The sequence below is a fragment of the Lepeophtheirus salmonis genome, chromosome 3, assembly GCF_016086655.4.
Source record: "Lepeophtheirus salmonis chromosome 3, UVic_Lsal_1.4, whole genome shotgun sequence".
Classification (NCBI taxonomy): domain Eukaryota; kingdom Metazoa; phylum Arthropoda; class Copepoda; order Siphonostomatoida; family Caligidae; genus Lepeophtheirus; species Lepeophtheirus salmonis.
The window spans coordinates 6510761-6535019 of record NC_052133.2 but is presented as its reverse complement, the minus strand read 5'-3'; the positions used below and the strand labels follow the sequence as shown (position 1 = coordinate 6535019).

Here is a 24259-nt window from a genome sequence, read left to right as displayed (position 1 = left end):
AAAGGAAATATTATATAAGTAGATGTAATTAATTTGTTTTACTTTTTGTTTTTTGTACAAAGCTGACTTGTCTCGTCCTTAAAACTTTACTTCAAATTTACTTTTACATTCATAATTTTTCAATTATTTGTTTATCTTTTTGGCCAATTTAATTTACAATTAAATAAAACGCATTGTTATAATTAAGTGGTTCATATTATACTTTACATGAAAGATATATGCCCCTCCTTTTTATTGATTTGTTGGTGATATCTTTAACCCGGGTTGAGTCACATTTTATGTAGGTCCCAAATCATACAAAAAGTTTTTTAAACATTATGTGTTTAAGTTTTTATAAATCAGGAATATTTGAAAGGAGAGCAGTTACGCTGTTATGTCGTTTTATTATGGCTATGAGAGGAAGGAACTAAAAAATGGAATATCATAGGGCTGCAAATAAATTATTGTCTTTGATATCCAATCCCTTCTAGATAAGGAGATATAAATTCAGGATATAGACTTCAATCACAGTTCTTAGGTAAGATGGAGTAGTTTCATTTATATAATTTTTAAATATATTTAACCTCTAGAACTCAAGCTGATTAATTAAATGAGCATTACAATAATAACTATATAAATATAAATTCAACTCCATATCAAGCAAGGCTTTAGCCAGTGGTAACCAACTCCCGGCCTGAACTGCACTACAATTAATTAGTTCTTTATGTTTTATTTATTATTTAAGTCTGTGACGATAATAAAGTTGGAAGTAGAAGAAGAAAATAGTAAATGTAAATTACAAAATTAGAAGAGGTAGTTGTTAATTATTTTCGGCTTAGTAAATTTTATTTGACACATCGAATTTCAAGGGTATGTCTTATATACGTTATCCTTGCCCTGTTGTTACTCCCCCTCTATAATATTTCCAAGTTTTGTCGAGCAGTTTTTAACTTTGAAAAGTCTTTTTTTTTTTAATATGACCGTTTTCCCTGTACTTGCGCGCCAAAATTGAACCCAGCAAATAAAGTTGGTAAAAAACAGGCCCATACATGGTAACAGCTAGTTGCGAAGAAAAAAGCTCAAGGATCAAACTTATTTAGGGTTATCAACAGTTTTTGTTGTTATAATAGCATAATATTATTGGAGCAATGTGCAAAAAAAGTTATTATTTCTTAATATAATAATAGAATTGTAATATTAGAGTAATGTCTGAACAAATCTCCATATACGTACAAAAGGATTAACATTTGATCTTAGTTATTTAAACTCCTTGGTATGAGGTGAAATTGTAAAGCGTTGACCGATCTGTAGTTAGAAAAAGGTTAGGCCCCATTGGCAAAGGCGATCCTCAATTCTATTCCAAGTTCATCAAACACTAACACTTATTACTCCCTAAAGAATGATTAGTTTTAATCTCCAACCACTCTTGATTACTTTTTATTTAAATTTACTTACTTCAAAGGTCAAAGTATAATAATAACAGTTTTTTTAAATAAAAACACTGCTGAGATTACCAAATAGAAAAAATATCGCACGCCAGTTAAGTCATATTTCCTAAACTTATCTCTCTCTATAGATATAACTTTCATATTCAACCCATTTAAAGATATTAAATTATTAATAGTTTGTGATTCCTATTGAAAACACTTAATGTAGCTTTTGGGAATATGATTTATATATTTTTTTAAAGTAGTTTTTTTTAAAAATATAAATTTAAAAAAAAAAGTCAAAGTGGAATGGGTCTTTAAAAGCTCAAACCTATTATTAGTTATTTTTATATAACGATTTCATTACACAATTTTAGCAAGTCAGTGAGGTAAAAATGGTATGTATCTACGTGATGACTCATCAAATCATAAAACATTTGGTAAGAAATGCAATAATGTATGAGATTACCACATCGTTACTACTTGAAAAGACTGATATATATTATATAATAAAATATTCATTGAATATAATCAAAATAATCCTGGACATTTATCAGAACAGTACCAAATTACTTTGATTAAGCAAATATTATACGTATTTCCCAACTATTTGCGGAATTCAAATATACTTACAGGTTTGCTAAACAATTGGTAAGTTGAGATACTTTAACGTAAAATTAAAAAAACAGGACAGGAGTATTAAGTTCCAAGCATTATCCGTGTATAAACTGAAAACCAACATATATCATCCCGACAATTTGAATAACACAGAACAGTTTAGATTTCATGACGTTCCATTTTTCATCTACAAAAATCTATGATAGAACGGAAGTAAGTACATATTCTACTCCGTAACTTGGATTGGAGTAGGCAGGATGTCGATCCTCAATGCTTTTTCAAGTCCAACACGGACACAACAAATTCTAACTGTTTTTCTCTTTCATGAATAGACATACTAGTTCTTACTTTATACTTGGATGTTTACTTCTCCAGAATTAAGAAGTATTGGTAGTAGAATAATATATATATATATTCAATTTAGGTCGTTCATAAGTAGAGTCCTTTTTGATTTGTGACATTGTTACTTTTGAATATATTATACATTGAACTCAATTTTTTTCTTAATGTAAAGGGTATGCAGAAACAACGATTCTTTTATTTATATGTTTCTCCATGCTACAGAAGAAGTATTTAAATGACTTACCTGTAAAAAAAAATTATTAGACAGCTGCAAAAAAAAAAAAATCCTACTTAAAATCATTGTAGGTATTTTTTTTTTTTTAATAATTAAGAAATCTGTATTTTATTAAAACTCTTTCGGTTAAAAACCCATCATATTACATAGTCTGGCTTATTTTTTCCTCTACCCAAATATTCAATGAGTTTGTTATTGTCATTTCATAGGGGATGCTTAATAGTGCTATATACTACTAGCGGAAGTACCCGGCATGGCTTGGAGTTATTAGGGTTCGTCAACAGAGGAATTTTACTTAATTACTATAGATCCTTTTGCTTTGCTTATCTATAACAAATATTTAGTGATGAAAATAATGCTGAAAAAAAGAAATCGAAAATTAACCTTGTCTTACAAACAATTTCAAAAATGTTTGGAAAAAAGCAGATTCGCTGCCAGGATGTATAATTAACTTAGCTGTAAATACCTGTGATATGAAGGAAAAAAACTTTTCTTTCTCTTGCTTCTTAATACTTGAAACGCACAGCACGTTTCGTATCGAAGGAACATAATTTGTTAACAACTTAAATAAGCTCGCCTCGTTACTAAGTTGAGGTGATTCTCCTACTGCAACTTAGGTTGACACCAAGAAAAGAAGAACCCCAAGATGAATCTGATGATGAAATTGGATTCAGAATTTCCGATAAATCATTCTTTTTTTTCTTTTGTTGTTATGAATTTATATCAAAATATATATTCAAATAAAATCTACTCTAAAAACAAAACAAGCATTCTTAATCAGTATTTTACAATGACATCAGGAAGGATTACTCCAATGTTGATCCTCAATTCGAATTTGATTCCAATACTTACAACCTTGCAACAAATCCTCAGGATTACTCTTCGTCTTTCACGCAATACTTTTTTTTTGTTTTTCCGAAGAATAAAATAATAATTATAACAACTTTGAAGAAGAAAAAGAAACCTTTCAGGGAGCAACTATAATAGTCATATTTTTATCATCACTGCGTATAATAGTAATAAAGACCTTCAATTATAAGCTATGGTGGTGGACCTACTACAGAAGGGATCGAAGAGCTGAGAAATGACTACATTGACATAACATAAGTACAGAAAACCATTTGTCATATTTTAATTTTAAAAGCCATTTTTTTAAATAGTCTAATATATACATATATTAATAAAAAGTAGGTCTCTGAAAATCATAAATCACAGTTTTTTGAAATTATTTCATTCTAATATCAAGCCTTTCACATACTTCTATATATATTGCAAGTCCCGTGTTAACAACTGGAAACTTGAAATTTACACACTTCTATTATATTTGATTATAGAGATTATTTATGGGTAAAAAAAACCTGTCTGGATGTGTATAGGTAGCTATGTATCGTAAGCAACTGTTTTTTTTTTTTTTTTTTAAATCAGACTAGAAATGTCATCGCAGCGTGCGGGTCACACTCCACAAGAGGCGCCAGGTTCACACGAATGGCTCGTAAGATTATTTACAATGTTCAGAAGAGGCTCAACCACAACGAGACCATAGGGAGAAAGAAGGGCACCGGAAAAACCCCCATCATATTCAATATTGCCAGGTACTCATCAACACCATGGAGAGTTTGGAGCCAGGCCGAGTCACCCTCTAATCAGAAGAAGAGACTCTTGATGTTGATCCCATCAACAATCGCCGTGATTACCGTTTTTCAGCTTCGAGGAAACAATGAAGACCTTCAAAACACCAACCATCCGCCAGGGTAATAGGGATTGTTGCTTCCAATGGCATGTAGTTCCCTTATACGGTTCCTGGAGAGTCATGATGAGACTCAAACTCATGGAAGGCTTACTCATCGACCTTTTCAAGGCAAACCTCCTCCACTGGGCCCTGGCAAATTGCCATGACGTCAACGTCGTCTCTCAGTAAGATGGGACCCCCAGTCACACTGCAAAAAATACTAAGATCTTCTTAGCTAACAACATTGTATTCTGGGATAAGAGAATGTGGCCACCATAGAGTCCAGATGTCAATCCTCGACTTTTCTTTTTCGCTGCACATCGATATGAGGGCCTGTAGCATTCATCAGCCGAATGTTGAAGACATGATGGCTTCTTTCGAGAAGTGGACTGCCATGGACCCCAACTTCATTATAGCCATTTTTCGCAAGAGGTTTGTCTCCATCTATGAGGTCAATGTTGGACAAATAGAAAAAATCAATTTCTTCTTTGGCTATGTATCAGAAAAAGAGTCGTAACGATATTTAATTAATATTTAATAAAAGAATGGCAGCCTATATTATATTTTAGCTTTCACAGAGCGTTAGCTTCAAGTTTCGACCTGGCATATCAAGCAAGGACATAAGCAGGAATTACTCCGATTTTGAACCCCACTTTTACTCTGAGTCCAACAAAGACACTTTATGCATATATTTTATCTCCTCAGGGATAGAATTATAATTTTATAACAAGCTATAAATAAAAAAATCTGTTAAGAGGCCCAACGATAAAACAACTTACATGCTAAAAAAACTGTTATGATTTGCAACGACGAAACGACTTACATGCTTAAAAATGCTTAAGATTTGCAACTCTACAAATATACATAAAACTTCCACACTCACAAATATTTGGTATTTGTAACTCTAAGGACATCATCTTTAGGACAGGGCCAAATTTATATCCCATATTAAAAACTGATAAAACTATAGCAAAGATTCAGCATCAGGGGAAGGTTTAGTCTTTGTGAAACTTTAAATCTCTGTTAATGAACTGGGATATAATACACCCCAAAAATTACGAAAATGTTTTTTTATTCCTTTGAATCTACTTTTTATCGTCAATCCTCTTCAGTATGCTCTTGAAACATTAAATCTGCTAATATTCCTTCAACTTCCGGTTCGACCGTTCGGTAAAGCACATTTTAGCAAATATATCTTATTGAAAAATGTGTTTTTATTTAACTCCATCTGTGTCAGCGATCAACTAACATTTAGTTAATGTTTGTAATGTAAAAAAAAAAAAAAAAAAAAAAAAAATTTGTTCTCACTCTTTTTATAAGTAGCATTTTTTGCAAGTTAGACTATCTTCTTGGTGAATTTTTCAAAGATAAGTTATGTTTTATCATCTTATTCAAATGTATGGGGTACTAAAAATGTGTTTATTTCTAGATTGATACTTTCAAATTTTTAAATTTATAGTCGGCCACAGCTTGAAGCAAGGCAACATCCAAAGTTGACTGATCATCAACCTCTTCCCCATAAAATGTATCTCAGAAGAAACAATATCCCTCAAACCCTCACAGCCCCAAGTAGATGTGCTGTATGGTAACTGTGGGCATTTGCCACTTCACCAAGACAAGCAAGGACGATGCAACCTATGTCCAAAGGGTTTGTGCCGATGGAAATGTCAAAAATGTATGGCTTTCCTGTGTTTAAATACGAGCATCAATGCTTTGTATCATACCCCCCAGAAGTGAAGTTGATCGAATGGTTTTTTTTGGTGGGTACACCACCTAACAGTTGAATAAGTCTAACAAGTGTATTTATACAATAGTTTTCAATTTAAAACTTTTTTGTTTTTTCAGATGTATTTTTAGAAACAAGCTATTATATTTTTTTTTAATTTTGAAAGTATGTTTTACTTTTAAGGTTTTTGTACATTCAGTCATGCTCACAGATGTGCATAGAAATATGCTTTTTTCATTTTTATTGTAGCTATTATTTTGTATAATACAAGTAATCTCATCAAAAGCTTATGGGTACTTACTTAATTTCCAGAATTCGCACGATTTAATAATACTTCAAAAAAAATATATCGACAATGAAAACTGAAAGTTTTTACAAAAAGAATAAAAAGTTATATCTAGAAACTTCAAACAAATTTTGTTAATATTAATTTAAAAGAATGATTTTTTTTTGTTTTCTAAATGTAAACAAGTATTTTTAGGCTTCTAATTGATTTTTACAAGTGCAAATTGGATGGAATAATTTAAAAGAATATTAAAAAATACTCAAAGAATGTTATAATTATAATCATTCTACTGTTGATCATGTAATTAAGTACTTGTACAATTTCTGGTTTTATTTTTTTGCCAGTTCAGTAACCAGGCTAAGCAAAAAATATACAACAACTGAAGGTTATTACCAAAATGGTTTCATAAGGTAAGACCAAAAAATTATCCATGATTTGAGACAAATTCCAATTTTTCCTTTAATTATTTTTTTTTAGGCTGAAAACAATTTTAATTGATAGAATAAGTAGTATAACGGGAAAAAAATGTAATTATTATATACCTAGTTACTTAGGGTATTCCTGAGGAAAAATTATACTAAAATCTACTTACACTTACCAACACAGTTATTTTACATGTAAAAAAAGTTGCATTTCAACACTTTCCCGTTAAAAATTAAAAAATATGTGTTTTTTTGGTATGTTGCATATGTCCAACAAAAACATTTAAAATTCAATTGTCTGAAACCACCATTTTGGTTTAGAAAAATCGTTGAAATACAAAACGAAAAAAAAATTACTTTAAGACCAAAACGGTGAAAAAAATGGGTTTCCGTGCGAGTCTCAATACCTTTTTATAAATTGTGCTATATATTTTTTTTATCTTTGCAATAAATGTGTCTCACACGTAAAACCCCATAACATCAACATCTTTTATTTCTTTATATATTCTCATTAAATAGAAAGAGGGGTTATCAAAGACCTTTCTTTTTATTTTTCACATAAATTAAGATAATCCAAAAATCAAGAACATGATAACTCATTAATAGATATTATCAAGTTATAATTAAAAATTTACGTGGCTAGTTATTAAAAAGTATATGGAGTATCCAGGCTTATTCCTGGGGATTTCTTACCTCTGAATGCAATATTTCTAAAGATTAATGTTCGTTATGGTGATAATCAAGGTAAAATGCTTAATCATTCTGCTTTATTTTGTTTTTATATATGCGAATGGATTCACTGTTTGGCTGAAATGTGCCAATTACAATGCTCCATCTTTTTAACGGTAAATTTAAAGATAAAAAGCAGTACCCTTAAAAAAATAAAGGGATAATTTCAGCTTGCTTAGACTGCAATTAGAGTTCTCCGAAGAATAGCTAATTAGTATGGATTGAATTGCAATTAATAAATACTTAACGTATCAAGCTGCCAAATTCGATTTGGCCAGGACTACAAACACCAAGGGAGCTCATAAAATTCAGGGACTCTTAAATCGATGTGAAATATTTTAGTTGTAGACTTTTAAATTTTTCTTCTGACATCTAAGTTTTTTTCATAAAACTTGATTTAAAAACCTATTAAAAGCCTATTTACAAAAAATCTGGCTCATTTTCAATGAAATGAAGTTTATTGGAGGTTCGTAATTTTTTAAGACTTCTTTTGAAGATTTTTTTTTGATATTTATTGTATTTTTTTATTTTTTCTACAAAATGGGTACATTTCAGTTTTTCAACAACGCCGTCATTTTGATATTTTTTAAAAAGACAATACAAAAATAATCAAAAATTTGAGGTGACATTTTATGCTTTCCACTCTAATATTGCATTGGGAAAGTGTCACCAATCCTGAACCGCAACAGCCTTGATCATACTTAGTAACTGCCATAGGTAGAATTGACATGTTTACAACGAAAAAAAGAAGGTGAAAAGAAGGCGGAAGCAAGGCATATGGTACACCTGAATTAAGAGCCTTGTTAACATCAGCTGCCTTTGAATTGATTTTGGGAGAGAAAATGAATTACTGCTATACTTCTTTATGGCAGTAATTTTTTTAACAGGTAATTTCAGTATAATTTTCTGTAACAGCATTAGTACAGAAAATTATGCTGAAATTCATATATATTTATTTTATTATCCATTTCTAAAACAATTGCACCAAAGATAGGCGGAAATGTTTAATACAGAAGGAGAAATTAACACAGGGACAACCAGTTAAAAAAACAAAAAAACAGCACAGGCAACAAACGGTTTTCCTTTTTCTCATTTTTAAAAGTAGTTTTTTCATTATAAACATTTCATTTCTTATTATAGGTAATTATATGCATACATGTATTTTCAGATGCACACACAGTCCCCAAAAAAGTTTAATGGGGTATGGACAAAATTGAACAATCAGCCTCAACCATATACCTTCATGTATATGTAGGCATTAACAATAGAAGATGAACAAAAGATAACTATGAAAATGAGGACAAGCAAATATGGTTCTAACAAAAAATACTAATAATAACTTTTTAAATATACTCCCAAGTTCTACATTCATTATTAAAAGTCTTGCTAACCTATTTCTTTATTGGTATTGATGATGAACTTATGTTTGATAAAATATAATAATACTGAATCAGCATATGCATATGTCATTGTCAAAATGCAACTTGTATAATAAAGTTGTACTTGCTGTAACAAAAATTAAGATGAAGAATTTTTTGAACTAATGAGGATAATACGATAGTCAATCACTAAGGAGTGCCTCAAGATGAAACACATTAAGATTATGGAGTTGATCTTGTCTAGTTGTATACACTTTATTTTTTCAATTTCTCAAAAGTAAAATTTTAATGAGAGAGGTCATTTATTTTATAAAATCAAATACAAATAGTGCTTGTCACAATTTGTATTCAATATATGAGCTCTCAGCTCTAATAAATGCCTGAACATGAGGACAACATCCCTTGCAGACCTTGACTTTATCATCAGACTCGGACTTGATCCATTCCTTCTTGATGGAAGCCTCTAGAGACTGGGCACTCCTCTTAGGAGTAGTATACACCCTCTTCTATAGACGTGTCAAGTCCAAGGGGTTTGTGTCTGGAGAGGCTGGTGGTCACATGTTGAGGTACCATAAAGTTAAATTTGCCCAAAGTTTTATTTGCCTCTAGAAAATGTTGTATCTTCTTTAAACTTTCCAACTGCCTCAGTTTGATCTTTTCAAAAATAAAATGTCTTGTGTCCTCCCGTGATTTTGCACCAATATCATTCCAGATTTAAAATAATAAAAATTTTACCACTATATAAGATGGACCCTGTACTTTTATCGTCCACTGTATGGAGATATATATTGTTGAAATGTGGCGAGTGGATGTCAATACAGCTCGTGTTAATTGAGCAGGACTACATGTGTTGCAACTCTCTTTTATATCCCTTACTATTTGATTAATATTGCTAAAAGGTGAGACAATACATGTAAATATACATAAATATACCATAAATTTAAAGACAACACCAATACAACAGATATTGTTGTTTAGTAGAGGCTATCAACTGGTCTACCACTATATCAATATTTCCTTATGACCATTGAGCTCTTATTCATTTCCTCTTTCCTTCAATACAGCCTAATAAGTTCCCAACTCAATTCCATATTTTAACTAGGTATAATCAGATATTTTAATCTATGATTACTTATTAATAAGCTTATTCTTCAAACTATGCAGATATGCAGCTTTTTTTTAAAGTTAGGAAATGTCTAAATATTTATCCAGGATTCATAGAAAAATATCACATCAATTGAGAAATACTTTTAACTACTTTTGTTTAATAACAATTTATTAACAATTATTAAAAAAATATGCTATAGAAACAATATATTATAACAAAAATTAAAAGTTATAAATTTACGATGTTGTTTTATTTTTTTATAAAGGGCAATATTTTTGCTTTTTCTTATAGCAAATAGTTTGCAAACATCAACATATATATGTAATATCTGTAAAAAAACATATAAAATAAATGTATAAATGTCAATAGAAGTAAAATAGAAAAAATTAAAAAAGATAACTTTTTTAGATAAATAAACCATCTTTCAAGAGATTTAATTTATTTTTCTCTTAGTATTTCTTGTAAATAGTGACATATTAAATAGTGAACTTTTTTTTCATCTATGAATAGTAATACATGTAAACATTTTTTGAGATCTGTTTTCAATGGAATAGATTTAATATATTCAGGACAAAATGTTATTATTCTCAAAAAACTATGAAAACTTGAAACTTCAAAGGATGTGTACAATCTCTAAACATTGATTAATATGGCTCAAAATGTATATTTTTTCATTTTTTAACAATATTATTGTTTATAGTTTTCATAGAATTAATACACAATAGGTTTTTTTTTGATAAATAATTTCAAATATAACCATTTATAAAAATGAATAGTATACCTAAATTAGTTTTAAATTACAAAATTTTCTTAACAACAACAGCATTATAGTATTAAGACAATAAGTTTGCACTTGCATTGTTAAATAGAAAGCCCAAATTTGAAGTCTTTCAAAAAAGTTAATTTATTGTTTGTTATTCATGATATATATGTTAATAAGAAATATTTTTAACTTATTCAATATATCCCCCCTTTCTTTTGAATTACAATCTCCAAAAGATTCATCATAGCGTTGCATGAGTCAAAAATATAGGATAAATATGAACAAATTAAATCTTTTAAATGTCCTAAGCTCATTAATTTCCTACTATATGCTAATAGTATTTTGTTGTATAACACAAAAACAATCAAATGATGTATTTTATGTCTCCATAAACTGGTTTACGAACAACATAACCACAACGCAAGAGCCATAGGGACAATTTTTGATGGAAAAAAATAATCACAATAAGAAGCTCAGAATGTAGAGTGAGATTAATTTGCATATCTACAATTTCATTTTTGAATTTTTTAATCATAGGTTATTCGACATACTAAATTCTATTCAAATAAATAAAACAACGTGGATGACCGATATATAGTCATATCTGAATTGGAATTCATGAAAATGAAGAATTCCATACGTAAGTTGTCCCCAAAATTCTTTTACTGATAATTTCTTTTTAAATTAATTTCACATTGGTTTTCGATCAATACAGCAACATATAGTTTCAAAATTACTTATATACATAAATCCCAAAAAATGAAGTTTTTATATATTCTTCAGATATAAGAAAAATTGAACATAATCAACTTTTTATCTGAAAAATTGCAGTTTCCTTTAAGCAGATTTGACAATATAAATGACTTTCATGTATAATATCTTTTTTTAAATGAAAAAAAGAAAAGAAGATTGAAATAAATTTCAAAAAACATTTATTTATTTAAGAGAAAAAAAGCCTAATTTTCCTATTTTAATCATTATTTATTTATTTATCAATTACCAAAATATGATTGACATTATAAATTGAAACATCAATGTATTTTTGTTAAAATATATTATATATAGCCAAAAAGAAAAATTTCGTGTTTATTGTATTTTCACCTTTCAAATAAAGTATATTTCATAAATTTATTCTTTCGAGACATGTTATCAAAAATGAGAATTAAGTTATAAAAATAAAGAAAAACATGAAAATAAGTGCATGGTAAACGTGGTACCATAAAATAGTACATTAATTTATTTGCAGTAGTTCTTGACTCAAATATTTATAACACATGGCACATTAGAGGAACGATGATAAAGTTACTTCGAATCTATATATATATTTTTTTCTATAAAAATTCCATAACTAGATATATTTCGATAATTTTAACTAAAGAGATCTCAAAAGCTATTATTTTTTATCCATACTAAAAGAACTTCGTGGAGGACCTTTTTTTCATATATTTGAAAGGTTAGTTTTGTCTCGATGAGTCAAATAGAAATTAAAAAATATACAGCTGTATCAAATTCTCGAAATTTGTCATTTCAGAATTGTTTAGTTGACATATCTACTCTTCTTGATGAATATAATTGAATAACATGAGAGTATCTCAATAGTGGTATATTTATAACTCAAACAATAATATAATCCGTGTTTCCATTAATTGAATGTTAATGGAAGCAAATACCTCATATTTTATTGATGATATAAGGAAAAGGTATATAGAATTTATAAGATAATGACGCAAGTTTTTCAAGTAACTTACCACGCAACCTACGTTTGTAAATCGTTTGTTTCATTAGTTCAATTTCATTTTAGTTTTTGAATATGTTGACAAGCTACATAGCCTCAGGGGGCGTCCATAGACTTGAGGCTATATTCTTCTTCTACTCCCTTCCCCGAGTGACTCTACAAAATTGGTCTAAAATAAATTTAAAGGTGGAAACTTTGACTCGATACTCAATTTGAACTATTTAATGACTTGCGACTCTATACCGGAGTTTAAAATTTATACTAGTTGAGAATATAAGAAGAAAAATATGGATAACCCAACTTAATAAAGAACAGAATGGAAAAGAAATCACGGATGAATAGAGGAAGAGAAACTATTTAAATGTCGTTTTTTTTTTAATTTGGAGCTGTTATTCTAATATAGTACATACTTTGGTGTTTCATTTTGGTTTTATAAATTCATATGTCCCGTATTTGATTTAAAAAAATGATAATATATCGAAGTACTAGCGGTATATGCTACACGAGTTTCTGCATTCTATTGGGATTTCCGTGGCTATGAGGGGAGGGGGATGGACCTTGTTGGCGTGTAGTAATAATAACAAATAACATAAAAATCTTCAAAGAACCTAGAATGCAACTACAGTCAAACCTGTATTAAGTAGCCAGGAGAAACAAAGTGAAAAAACTTGTGCTTAATCCAGATTATTAATTTTATACGTAAAAGTTTTTAAAAAAAAGTTGATAACTGGATACAGCCGCTTAGCGCACAGACAAGTTTAAAAAGGTGGAGTTAGACAAGGTTTGCTGCATTTTTTTACGAATGAAAAAGGATTATATTATGGAAGAATACTATCAATACATATATGTAATATTATGAAAGTCCTTATTTATGAGGTTTTGTCCAGTCCAGTTTTAGGAACGGTCCTTTTGATTGTCAGTACTAGAACTGATTAAAAAAAGAAATAATATTAAGTGATGTCATCAATTACCAAACTTTATCTTTTGAAACTTTTAGAACTAACATGCAGGATATTTGGGAATGTTTTGACAATTTTTTTATACAATTAAACACATTGCTAAATAGCTCTTGAGTTTTTATTTGTGCGATTTATGAAAATCAATTTATTGCTTAAACTTTTATTTTTAATATAACATTTTTTTTTTCAATTAATTTTCTTAATTTGAAGTTTACCAAATTATTTAAATATTCCAAAAATTTAAAATGGTGTAGTTTGTCGAATTGGAATAATCAGAACAGGATTTATTATGGAAAAGAAAAATATTTTTTAGGCATTTGCAGAATCGCCAATAAATGAAAGATTAAATAATTTATGGTTACTTCAAAAAGAGTCCCAGTGATATTGAGATATACTCTATAAAAATTATGCCATTTTTACTAGATTGTACAAAAAGTATATTTGACAAAAATATAACATTTCTATTAATTTACATGTTTGCACAAATATAATTTGTGCAAACTTTTAATAATCCAATTGAAATGTATTGACCATTTTTGGAAAATATAAATGTAAATTAAAGATTCTAGATTTGAGCTCCATTCATTTATGAGCATCTGAAAGAAGAAAAAAAAAACGAAAATCGGGCACAAAAATTATTGACTGGAGTTCATTTATACTTAATTTATTTATTAATTTTTTTTTTATCTTTTGATCACTAGTTTGTTTTATTTATCTGCATTTTTTTAGACTCTTTGGATTTGTAAAGACGTATCAAAAAGATTTTGACTAAAATTATCACCATACTCTTTATATGAGAGACTCTCTTCAAATGCCATATAAGCGAGTTATTTTCTGAAATGACATCTCGCTATAATAATTTATGGGAATGGGAATAAAAATAATTATTTCAAATTTATCAATGATAAAATTTTTCTCATGATTTTTCTTTAATTAATTTATTGATTATATAGAAAACTTATTACTATTATTACTTTGTATTACTTTTTTTTAATTTATGTATAATTTTTATATTTATTTTCGATAATGTAGTCAAGTAAATAATATTATTGACCTATGGGTTGAACTTTATTGGGTTCGAAAATGATTTTATAAGTTTACTTTATAAGTTTTTAAATAAACTCAGTTTTTTTAACATCTGTAACTAAATAGATTTATTGATCAACTATCTAAGATATTACTTAATCATGTAACTAAGTAATGGATCAAATAACTATTTCCATTACTTAGTTACATGATTAAGTAATATCTTAGATAGTTGATCAATAAATCTATTTAGTTACAGATTTAAAAAAAACTGAGTGTATACAATTGTGTCTTTATATGGTTTAAAAAGCATACCCAAACCCCTCACTTCATACTCGGTAGAATATGTATCAATGGCTATGCTTCAATAAAAACTACCAGTTCTCTAATGGTCATTAATTTTTCTTTCATTTCCATGTATTAATTTGTAAGATGCTCGTCTCGAACAAACATTTTTCTTCAGGAATAGATAAGCTAATATATTTTGTGGATAATCAGTTATATGCATAATATAATATATAGTGATGGAGCCTATATCTAAGAATATTTTATAACTGTTCCCTTAAGAAATGGTGAGTTAGTGCCAGAAAAACTAAATTTCCTATAGGCTTTTTTAAATGTCGTAACTTTCATTAATCTAAAAGAGTGGTGATCAATAAAAAATTCAGTATAATGAGATTTTTTTATCTAAATAAGAATACATAAGGAAACCGTTTCTCTCGTAAATCAACAAACCAGCACTACTTATAATGGCTTAGGACAAGTACTTTAGTTCAGTGTTGGTCCGGTCCACTTCAGTCCTGCACATCAGATCTACACCATGGGTACAGAGTGGGTACATAAAATTCTTGACTCTGATTCCAGTATTTTAAATATCACTAACTCCGACAATTTTTTAATATTATTTTTTATAGCCTATAAGTGTAGGTACTGTTGACTCATTTGAATTTAGAGACTATAAATATTTAATTTATAGGTATATGTAGTTATTAGTTATATGGAGTAAATAGTTATGCCAGGTATAGAATTTTTTTTTGTTTTATTAGATATTTAACAATAGGGACAACATATTTAATTTAGCAAAATTCATCAACTGCTTATACAGGAAGTTTATGTACAAAATGTATGCACTCGTAACCGAGGAAAGATAATTAAAAACAATCTCTAACTCTGATGAAATTGACTATTCAAAATACTAAGTAATGAACTAGCATGAGTATTTTTTACCAAAAATAATAATTTATACTTTAGAGATGTTCGGAATTGTGAATATATAGACTATAGAGTACATTTAAAGTTGGTAAAGTAAACTTATAAATGAGTTAACTTTCAAGTTTTATAACTCAATTGTACTTAATACCTATAATTTATAACAATTTAGGAAAAAAACAACTTTAGGAACACTCAATGTAAGTCATAGACTATACATATTTTTAAGTTTTATATATATCAATTGAATTATTTTTTGTAGCTGGAGTCAGAGTCATCACACATTTTCCGACTCCCAATTCTGACCTCGACTCTACTACTTAAGCATTGACTCCCACTCTGCAGCCCTGTGAAAAACTGATAAAGTTTGGTCTTTAATAACTTCACTTAACTTTATTTCTTCTTTTTTCATTCAGTTCTAGTACTGACAGTCTGAAGAAACGACGGTCTTAATGACCATTCCTAAGAAGTTAGAAGACTGGACAGGACAGAATAAAGAAGAACTGTCACGAAACTATTTGTAAGTTATAAAAACTGGTTGAGAAAGTTTTTGTTTCTGAACAGATTATCTACTCAACTCGGATAAGAAATCTGCAACTATTACTCATTTGTTATAAGATAAAAATCAACTCAATCTGATAGTATAACAAGATGGAATTATTATTTTAATATATAGTTATTCTTCATTTTGGAGGACACATTGTCTTCTTTGTAAGGAATTTCAAAGCCAACTTTAATTCATTTACTTGCAGTAAAAGTAGATTCTATAAATCTAATGTTACAGTGCTTGAATTTGTACTTAAATACATTGCAGGTATTACAAACTTTATAAATTTAAGTATACAACTTAAGTATAAATGTTTACTTTAAAATAGTCCACAATACCTAAAACAAATAAGCCTAATACTTGGATTTGACATATGTATATTTAAATATATTTGGCCTTATTCCGCCTACGACTACCGGTTCTTAAATGGTATTTACAGAGGAACCCGTTCGACTCACTTTCTTCGAGTATGTTAAACCTTATATTTATGTACAATCTTATTTGTGTATATTAGGGTGAAAATAAAATCTCTTCTTTTTTTTTAAATAGTAAATGGCTTAGGTTGAAAAATGGTTCTTAGTTTTACAATAAACCCTTTAGAAAAGTTTCAACAGTTTTGATAAATATCTAGATTATTAGTAAATAAATATTTACAGTGAAAAAAACAAATTTTGAGCCCTGCCGATTTTTTAAATTGAGGCATTAACAAAGAAACTATAATTTTAGTAGTAGGTTTATTTTAACAGTGAGAGGCAATATAAACAATAAAAAAAGTGTTTGAAGGAAGAAAAATGTTGATTATAACCCATATAACACCCTACCCATTGTGCCGGGAATATTACTTTTTAGGTGTGTTTCCCTGTTAAGGAAGAAGGACGTCTTCATCGTATCAAAGGGAGGTAGATGGGGTCATCTACCAAGAAGTCTAGGACGAAAACCCCCTTTCCTCAGGAAACGGTACTGAGAATGGGTACTGCAATGTGGCCATTAAAGTGACACAAAAATACAGATATCAGGGGAATGTGATTTAAATGTAATAGGCTAAAATAAAGAAATAAAAATCATGAATTAAATTTTAATTAACTTCAACTGACGTTATTTTATTTATTTTAACAAAAATAATATTTTTGGGATGGAGGGACTGTGGCCCCCACAAAATAAAGAAAATTTTGCTTTTGACAAAAAAAATAATATTAAGAATTTTTTTAATAAAAAGAAAATTTGGAATTGTTCGATTAAAATTATCGATATGAATCGAGTTGCAAAATATTTCTTTGCTGAAGTAAAATTAATAAAACATATAGTTTTACAATTTTTCTTTAACTTGCCTTATGTTGTGAGTATTTTAATTCCAAGCATGTTGGCAATGAATATATATTCTCATTTGGTGCCGCGTATAACGCGCATTTACTTTGATGTTTCTCTTCATTTTTATTAAAAAAACCCTCAGTATTTGATACAAGGTGTCTGATATATAAATATTAATAAGACGTTCATTCTTAATTTATGCCAAATAAGACACCTTATTTTTAATAATTTTTAGTTTTTGACTTTGAATACTGTCAATTTAACTTTTAAAAATACGACTTTTTATTTATTATTCCTTATTTTCTAGTGTAGATTTGTTTTTATTTCAGCATATTTTTATATTAAATAAGTTTGATATTTTCATTTATTATGAATATTTAATTCCTTTTCTTTCGATAATAACCTTTCAAAAAAGAAACTATGAATCAATAATTGCTTTTAATTATTTTTTTGTTTTATTAAGATGGAAAATTAAAAGTAATTTTATTATAGCTCTGATATAGTCTCTTTTGTCCAGAAATTTGAGATGAAGTGTTGGTTACTTATTTATTGCACGTTCAGAACTTAGTGTGTGGCATGGTAATTTTAGAAGTTGACGCGGTGGAGAGACAAAACTAATCAGTTAACTTTGAGGAATGACTACTGTGATAAAAGGTTCTGTGACGATGTTCCAATCATGGATATTAATAATTGAAGTACCATTCCAATTGAAGTTAGGTGAACAGTATGGCAGTAAACTGATATCTCCCTAATCACTTCCATCTCTTATGTCTCTTTTTTTATTTGGGTATCCTGAATTGTCTGTCTTAATAGTAAACATAGTAAAACATGCTCAGAGAGAGAGCATGCCACACACATTTCTCCAAAAATTTCAGCCATATTTTTTACTTGTTTCATGCTCTGAATTAATTGTATTTGATGTACACAACGTGAAGGACGTTTAAAATACTTTTGACCCACATATATATGTAAAAATTCACATTGAACTCTATTATAAGGCTCAACTTTTTCTTTTATCTCCACCCAAGTAATGCTTTTCAGAAATTTAATGCAGGGCGAAACTTGTGCTTATTTTTTTGAATTTATAATTACACTCCAAATTGTGAACATTACTTCAGATAGTTTCCACTAGTTTCCCTATTTATAATAAAAAAACACATAATAAAGAAGATTTATATTATTCATATAATCTAGGACACTTGAAAACGAGCTAGCTCAGTTTTGGGAAGAATTGAGCTCCATTATTATATAACAGTGGGGTAATTTATTGATATGAAGTTCACACACTATTCAAACAAGTCTACTACCAAAAATGTATCTATAAGTAGTATTCTGAGCATGTTCTACTATAGTTACTCTAAACTCAAAGCAAAAATATAAACAATTCAGGATATCTAATATAAGAGACATATAAGATTGAAGGGATTTGGGAGATATCAGTGTACAGCCCTATTGTTCACATAATTTCAATTGTGATGATAATATAACTATTAATATAAAGGATTTGAACAACGCCACTGAGCCTTTTATGACTCTAGTCATTCCTCAAAGTCCACAGATTAGTTTTACTGAAAAAAAGGAATTAAATATGCATAATAAAAGAAAAATATCAAAATTATTGAATATAAAAATAAAATATGCTTTTATTTAAACAAATCAACCATGGAAAAAAAGAGAAAATAAATATATGGTCGTATTATTAAAAGTTTAATTCACAGTTTTTGTATTCCAAAATTATAAATTCGTAAAATAGGTTGTCATATTTGGAATAAATGAACAACAAAATTATTTTTGATACTAATACATTTGACACTTTATATAAAAAAAAATGAGATTTTACAAATAAAAATGAAGAGGTACATCAAAATAAATGCACGTAATACAAAGTACCAAATGCTAATATTTTCTTATGGGCTGCATGCTTAAAAATAAAATACTCATACCATGAGGCAAGTTAAAGAAATATTGTTTCAAAAAATACATTTCATCTATAATGCTTAGTAAAATAAAAATACTCTATCGAGATTAAAATCGATAACTAAAAAAAACAAAACATAAAAATTTCCTTTTTTTCCACATTTTACAGATTCGCAAATCCAAACACGTCCATGAAGGACCATTTATTTTGGACGTTTAAAGGAATAAAATGCATAATAAAAGATATCCAGCGATAGCAAATTTTCAACTTGTGTCATTTCGGTACATCCTAATATACAAAATGCAGTTTTACAATTAAGAATTTTCGAGACCAGTACATGAATCTTTTTATTTCTTAGTAGAGATATTTCCAAATCAATTTATATACAAACGTAAGGACCTTATAAACCTAATCATTTAATCCAACCATCTTCAGCCTCAACTATGGCCTCCAACCTGGCGCGGAACCTGCTGCTTGACTTGATCAGGTGATCTTTATTCATATTGTTCACATCTTCAATAATGGAGACTGTAGTGAAGCCAAATTGTTATGAGCGCGCTTGTTGGACCCTCTCTTCAAGACACCCCACACGAAATAGTCCAAAGGATTGCAGTCTAGGGAGCTAGGGTGGCCACATTTCCTTAGACCAGAATATCTACAAATGATCTGAAAGCCAATTTTGTACGCAGATCGATCAGTCTTCTTCCTTGCTGGTATTCCCATCCCTCAAGACTCCTCGAACTCCTTTGCAACTTTGTACATGGCGGTAAAGGACAACTTCAGAAAGCTGATTATATCTTTGGGTGCACGGCCTGCACGGAGGGCCACAATGATCGCTTGACGACGGTTGTACGCGGAGAACATTTTCAACAGTTTGTAAACATAATTTATACAAAACTATCTACTGAATCTGATAAACTTGGTTTTTAAAATTAAAATTAATTTTAAATTAAATTGTTTATAAATTTAACAATATAGCGACGATGTTTTCATTTATGATTCCATTTTGAAAATTTAATGAAATTATCAACTTTTAGCCTTCTAAAAATAAATATTTTATCCAAAGTTTGGGCGCCATTCACTTTTTAATCAGTATGCGATAGGAGGTCCCGTACCACCGTGGTTCTATTATTCATCCTTCAGGGTACATTGAAGGTTGATGTCCTATTATGTCTTCTTGAACAGGATTACAAAGAAACATAACTTCCGTTTAACGCCATTGGCGTATATAATAAAGAATCACTCGGCTTAAGCGTTTTTAACGATTTATGCTTTACAAACTTTACAAGAAAAAAAATCTCGTAAGTTCATAGTTTTGTTTATTATTATTACCGAAACATGAACGGAAAAAACATATTTTAATAAGATTTACTTCCATCATAGTGATGGACCATTTTGGTTATTAGCTTTTGGCTCAGGTTATGTATTTCAAAACAATACAACCTCCAGAAATTTGCCTGTTTCTCACTAATTTTTTTTTGTTGTTGTTGCAGGTCGGATTAGGTATAGTAATTCAGCAAATTGAGATCCGTGGGCTCTAAAAAGTTAATCCTGTTACTTTGAGTAATAATGAAAAAAATGAGGAAAATAATAATTGAGCATTTATGAGCAGTATTGTGTCGTTTTTTATTTATCGACCAAGTCCATTCTTAGGGTATGTCCTATAAACCCTTTAATCCAGTGCTTAGGACTTTCAGTGCTAAAACAGGATAAAAAATAAAGTTGCGTAACATTATCATGAACCAATCTATATAAGTTAATATGTAGGACTGGACGGTACTGCAGTCTTCAATACTAAATAATAATTGGTATAAAAGTATTTAGTACGACAAGGGTATTTTTTTTTATAAGATAGATATTTTAATTTCACAGTATTAATTATATACTGTTTGGGATCCCCATATTTAAAAATTGTTTCCCGTTATTCTTTTCATTGACAATGGGGCGTGAAAAGAGAAATTCTAATAAGTATTAAAGAGGAAAATATTTAATTGTAAATCATTTACCTCACAGGAGCAATAAAGGCACTCCGACTTCGTAGAAGCAATCTCTTATTTGTTGGCTTGTTTGAACCGGGAGATTTTGAATCATGTTGTTGCTGTTGAATTTTTGCTGAGGAGCTGCGACGTATGATATCTTGTACATAGGACCTTTGTCGTATGGAGAAGGGAATGTGATGAAAGTTAAGAGGTTGACATTCATCTCGATCTTTCGACTCCATCTTTTGTTTTGTTTTTATTCTGGGACTTTACACTCCAATGATCACTGATACATAAATTACTCTTTGTTTGATTTTGAAGAGTTAGATAATGCAATAATATACAGCAAATATATACAAACATAAATAGAATTATTTATCAAAACCGGATACTCTGAGCTTTGAAAACACACTCTTTTTATTTTTCGTATATTAATATTTATATACTTCGTATGTTGATATTCAGTTTTAATTAATTATTAAATTACAAGAGTGGTAAATGCTCACAATAAAGCTAGTGATCTGTAATTGCTAGTCACATTTACACTTAGTTTTTTCAGAAAAACAAAACAAATATGAAGTGATTTTTTACTTTTAGTTGTTATCATATGTTGACTCCTTAGAGATAAAAAAATTGGTGTGATTACATTGAGCAAAAACAAGCAAAGTTATTGAAGTCCACAGCTATATATTTATTTTTACATCAATTACTCCAAAACTTGTATGAAATTATCCTATACTTCTATAAAAACGGAAAAGTTCAGTATTAAAAATTTAATAGGATGTAAAATACAGTGACGATGGAATATAAAAATATTTGAAACACTCTCGATATTGTGCATGTATTTATTTTTTAATAATACAATTTGAATGCTTTGTTCAAGTGGGACGGTGTCAAACTCTAATTCGCATAACACCTCTATCTTTTGTATGACTATGGTTGACTCTTGTATGATATATAGCAGATCATTGTACGTATTGAATAACTCTAAAAGGGTTTAACAAAAGATTTTTATATTTATTTATATATAGGGCTTTCGTTTAGAATTAGTTTCATTGACTTATTTATAGATAAAATTAGCAATTAAATATACAAAATAACTATAATGGGCACTTGATAGAGTGTAAACCTCCACCTAAAAATATTTTCCCTAATTATGGTCAATTATGCGTTTTTAACGTTTTTGGTGACATTGACCTCTCCAAATTGCATTTGAGTTATGTATTTTAATTGGTTTGAAATTACATTCTTTTAATTACATTCTAAATATTAAATGACAAATTCAGCAATAAAAAAGACTGAAGGACTATTACCATATTTTTTTTTCCATTTTTTTTTCTCTTTTGACAGTCAAGGTTATAAAGGATAACCAACAATAAAACTAAGACATGTGAAAATTATGTTCTTGAATATTTAAACTAACAATAAATATGACTTTTTTCTAATAATTATTAATATTGAAACGTAATTGGTTTAATATATATAATTTAATTTTTATATTGAGGATGAAAGAATAGGAAATGAGAATTCATATTTACAAATTGAAATCAAATCGAACTTTAACCATTTACTTCTAACTTGAATTACATTTGGAATGAAAAGATTTAGATATAAATATGAATACTTGAAGCCTAAAGATTACTAAAGCTGGAGTTATAGTTACAATATATAGGTATGTAAGTATAATGAAAATATAAGTTCAAACTCTAAGTCGGACTAAAAAATACACCCATTAGTAATTTCATGGGACATATAATTTTTTACCGGTTCCAGTATCAATATAGGTATCCATATTTTGATGCTTTTAAATACTTTTTCGACTAAAAATATAAAACTAAAATGTAATTTAGGGTAGTTGACGCGCACTAAAAGTAATTTTAATATTTACAAATACGTAGGATTTTTTATTTGTGGTGGAAGATAGCATAAAATTTAGTTACTTTTTTGGTATAAATTTTTATTCATTTTTTTATGTAAAATTCCTTTTCTAATTGAGTTAAAAAATGTATAGAGGTTACTCCATAGGCGCGTCAATTTTTCAACTTGGATTCAATCAGTTCAAACGGTAATCATTTGACTTGTACTATTAGAGCTCGAAGGTCATGGACTAGGATACTTCAAAAGATCTCGACTGGACTTTGACTAAGACATTTAAATTATTCTCAACTAGACGTGAACTAGTAAGGTAAAATGTTCTCAACTGGACTTGGACCAGTAGAGTTAAAAAAATATAAACTGGACTTAGTCTAATAGAGTTAAAGGTTATCAACTGGACTTTAAATCGAAGAGTTAAAAGGTTCTCAACTGGATATGAAATCTCAACCAGATTTGAACTCAACAATTTGAACGAGTCACAACTGAGCATGGACACAAAGAGGTCAAGGCTCACAACTAGACTTAATTTCAAGAAATTATGTGACTAACTACAACATTAGGACTTATAAACACATTTCTGACTCTTAATTATTATTTTAACGTAATATTAAATGTTTTTCTCAGTATTAGGTTAATTAGGTGCAAAGAAGGAATTACATGGTGAGTTTTGTTGTTACTTTTATAACAGAGCTAAATACATGAAGTTAATTATTTGTCCATTAATGAAACTAATGAACCAATTAGTATGTATACAATAATGTGTTGTTATTCTGACTTTCGATCAGTCTCAGTAATAATATTGTAGAATCGACTGAAGACAGTTGGAGAAGTTTACAAAAAAAAACAAAAAAACTCCAAGCTGGAATAACATACAATCAATTAATTTTCAGACAACAGACTTATATCAATTCAATATGTCAAATGGTAGTTTTTTCACATATTGAAATAAAATAAAATTTG

The 24259-nt window shown here is 28.9% G+C and overlaps 1 protein-coding gene across 9 annotated transcripts in view; it reads right to left on the bottom strand.

The window, feature by feature from the left end:
- Window positions 1–24259, bottom strand: part of LOC121114281 (3',5'-cyclic-AMP phosphodiesterase 4C) — a 404803-nt gene that overhangs the window by 237132 nt on the left and 143412 nt on the right. The window contains exon 2 of one of the 9 annotated variants that reach the window (XM_071886957.1): window positions 21452–21710. The exons of 7 other annotated variants lie outside the window; for them this stretch is intronic. In XM_071886957.1, coding sequence (XP_071743058.1) covers window positions 21452–21666 — 215 coding nt within the window. In that variant the 5' untranslated portion in view covers window positions 21667–21710. Of the gene's footprint in view, window positions 1–21451; window positions 21986–24259 lie in introns of those variants that run through there. One more of the 9 variants, XM_071886956.1, reaches the window with a different exon arrangement.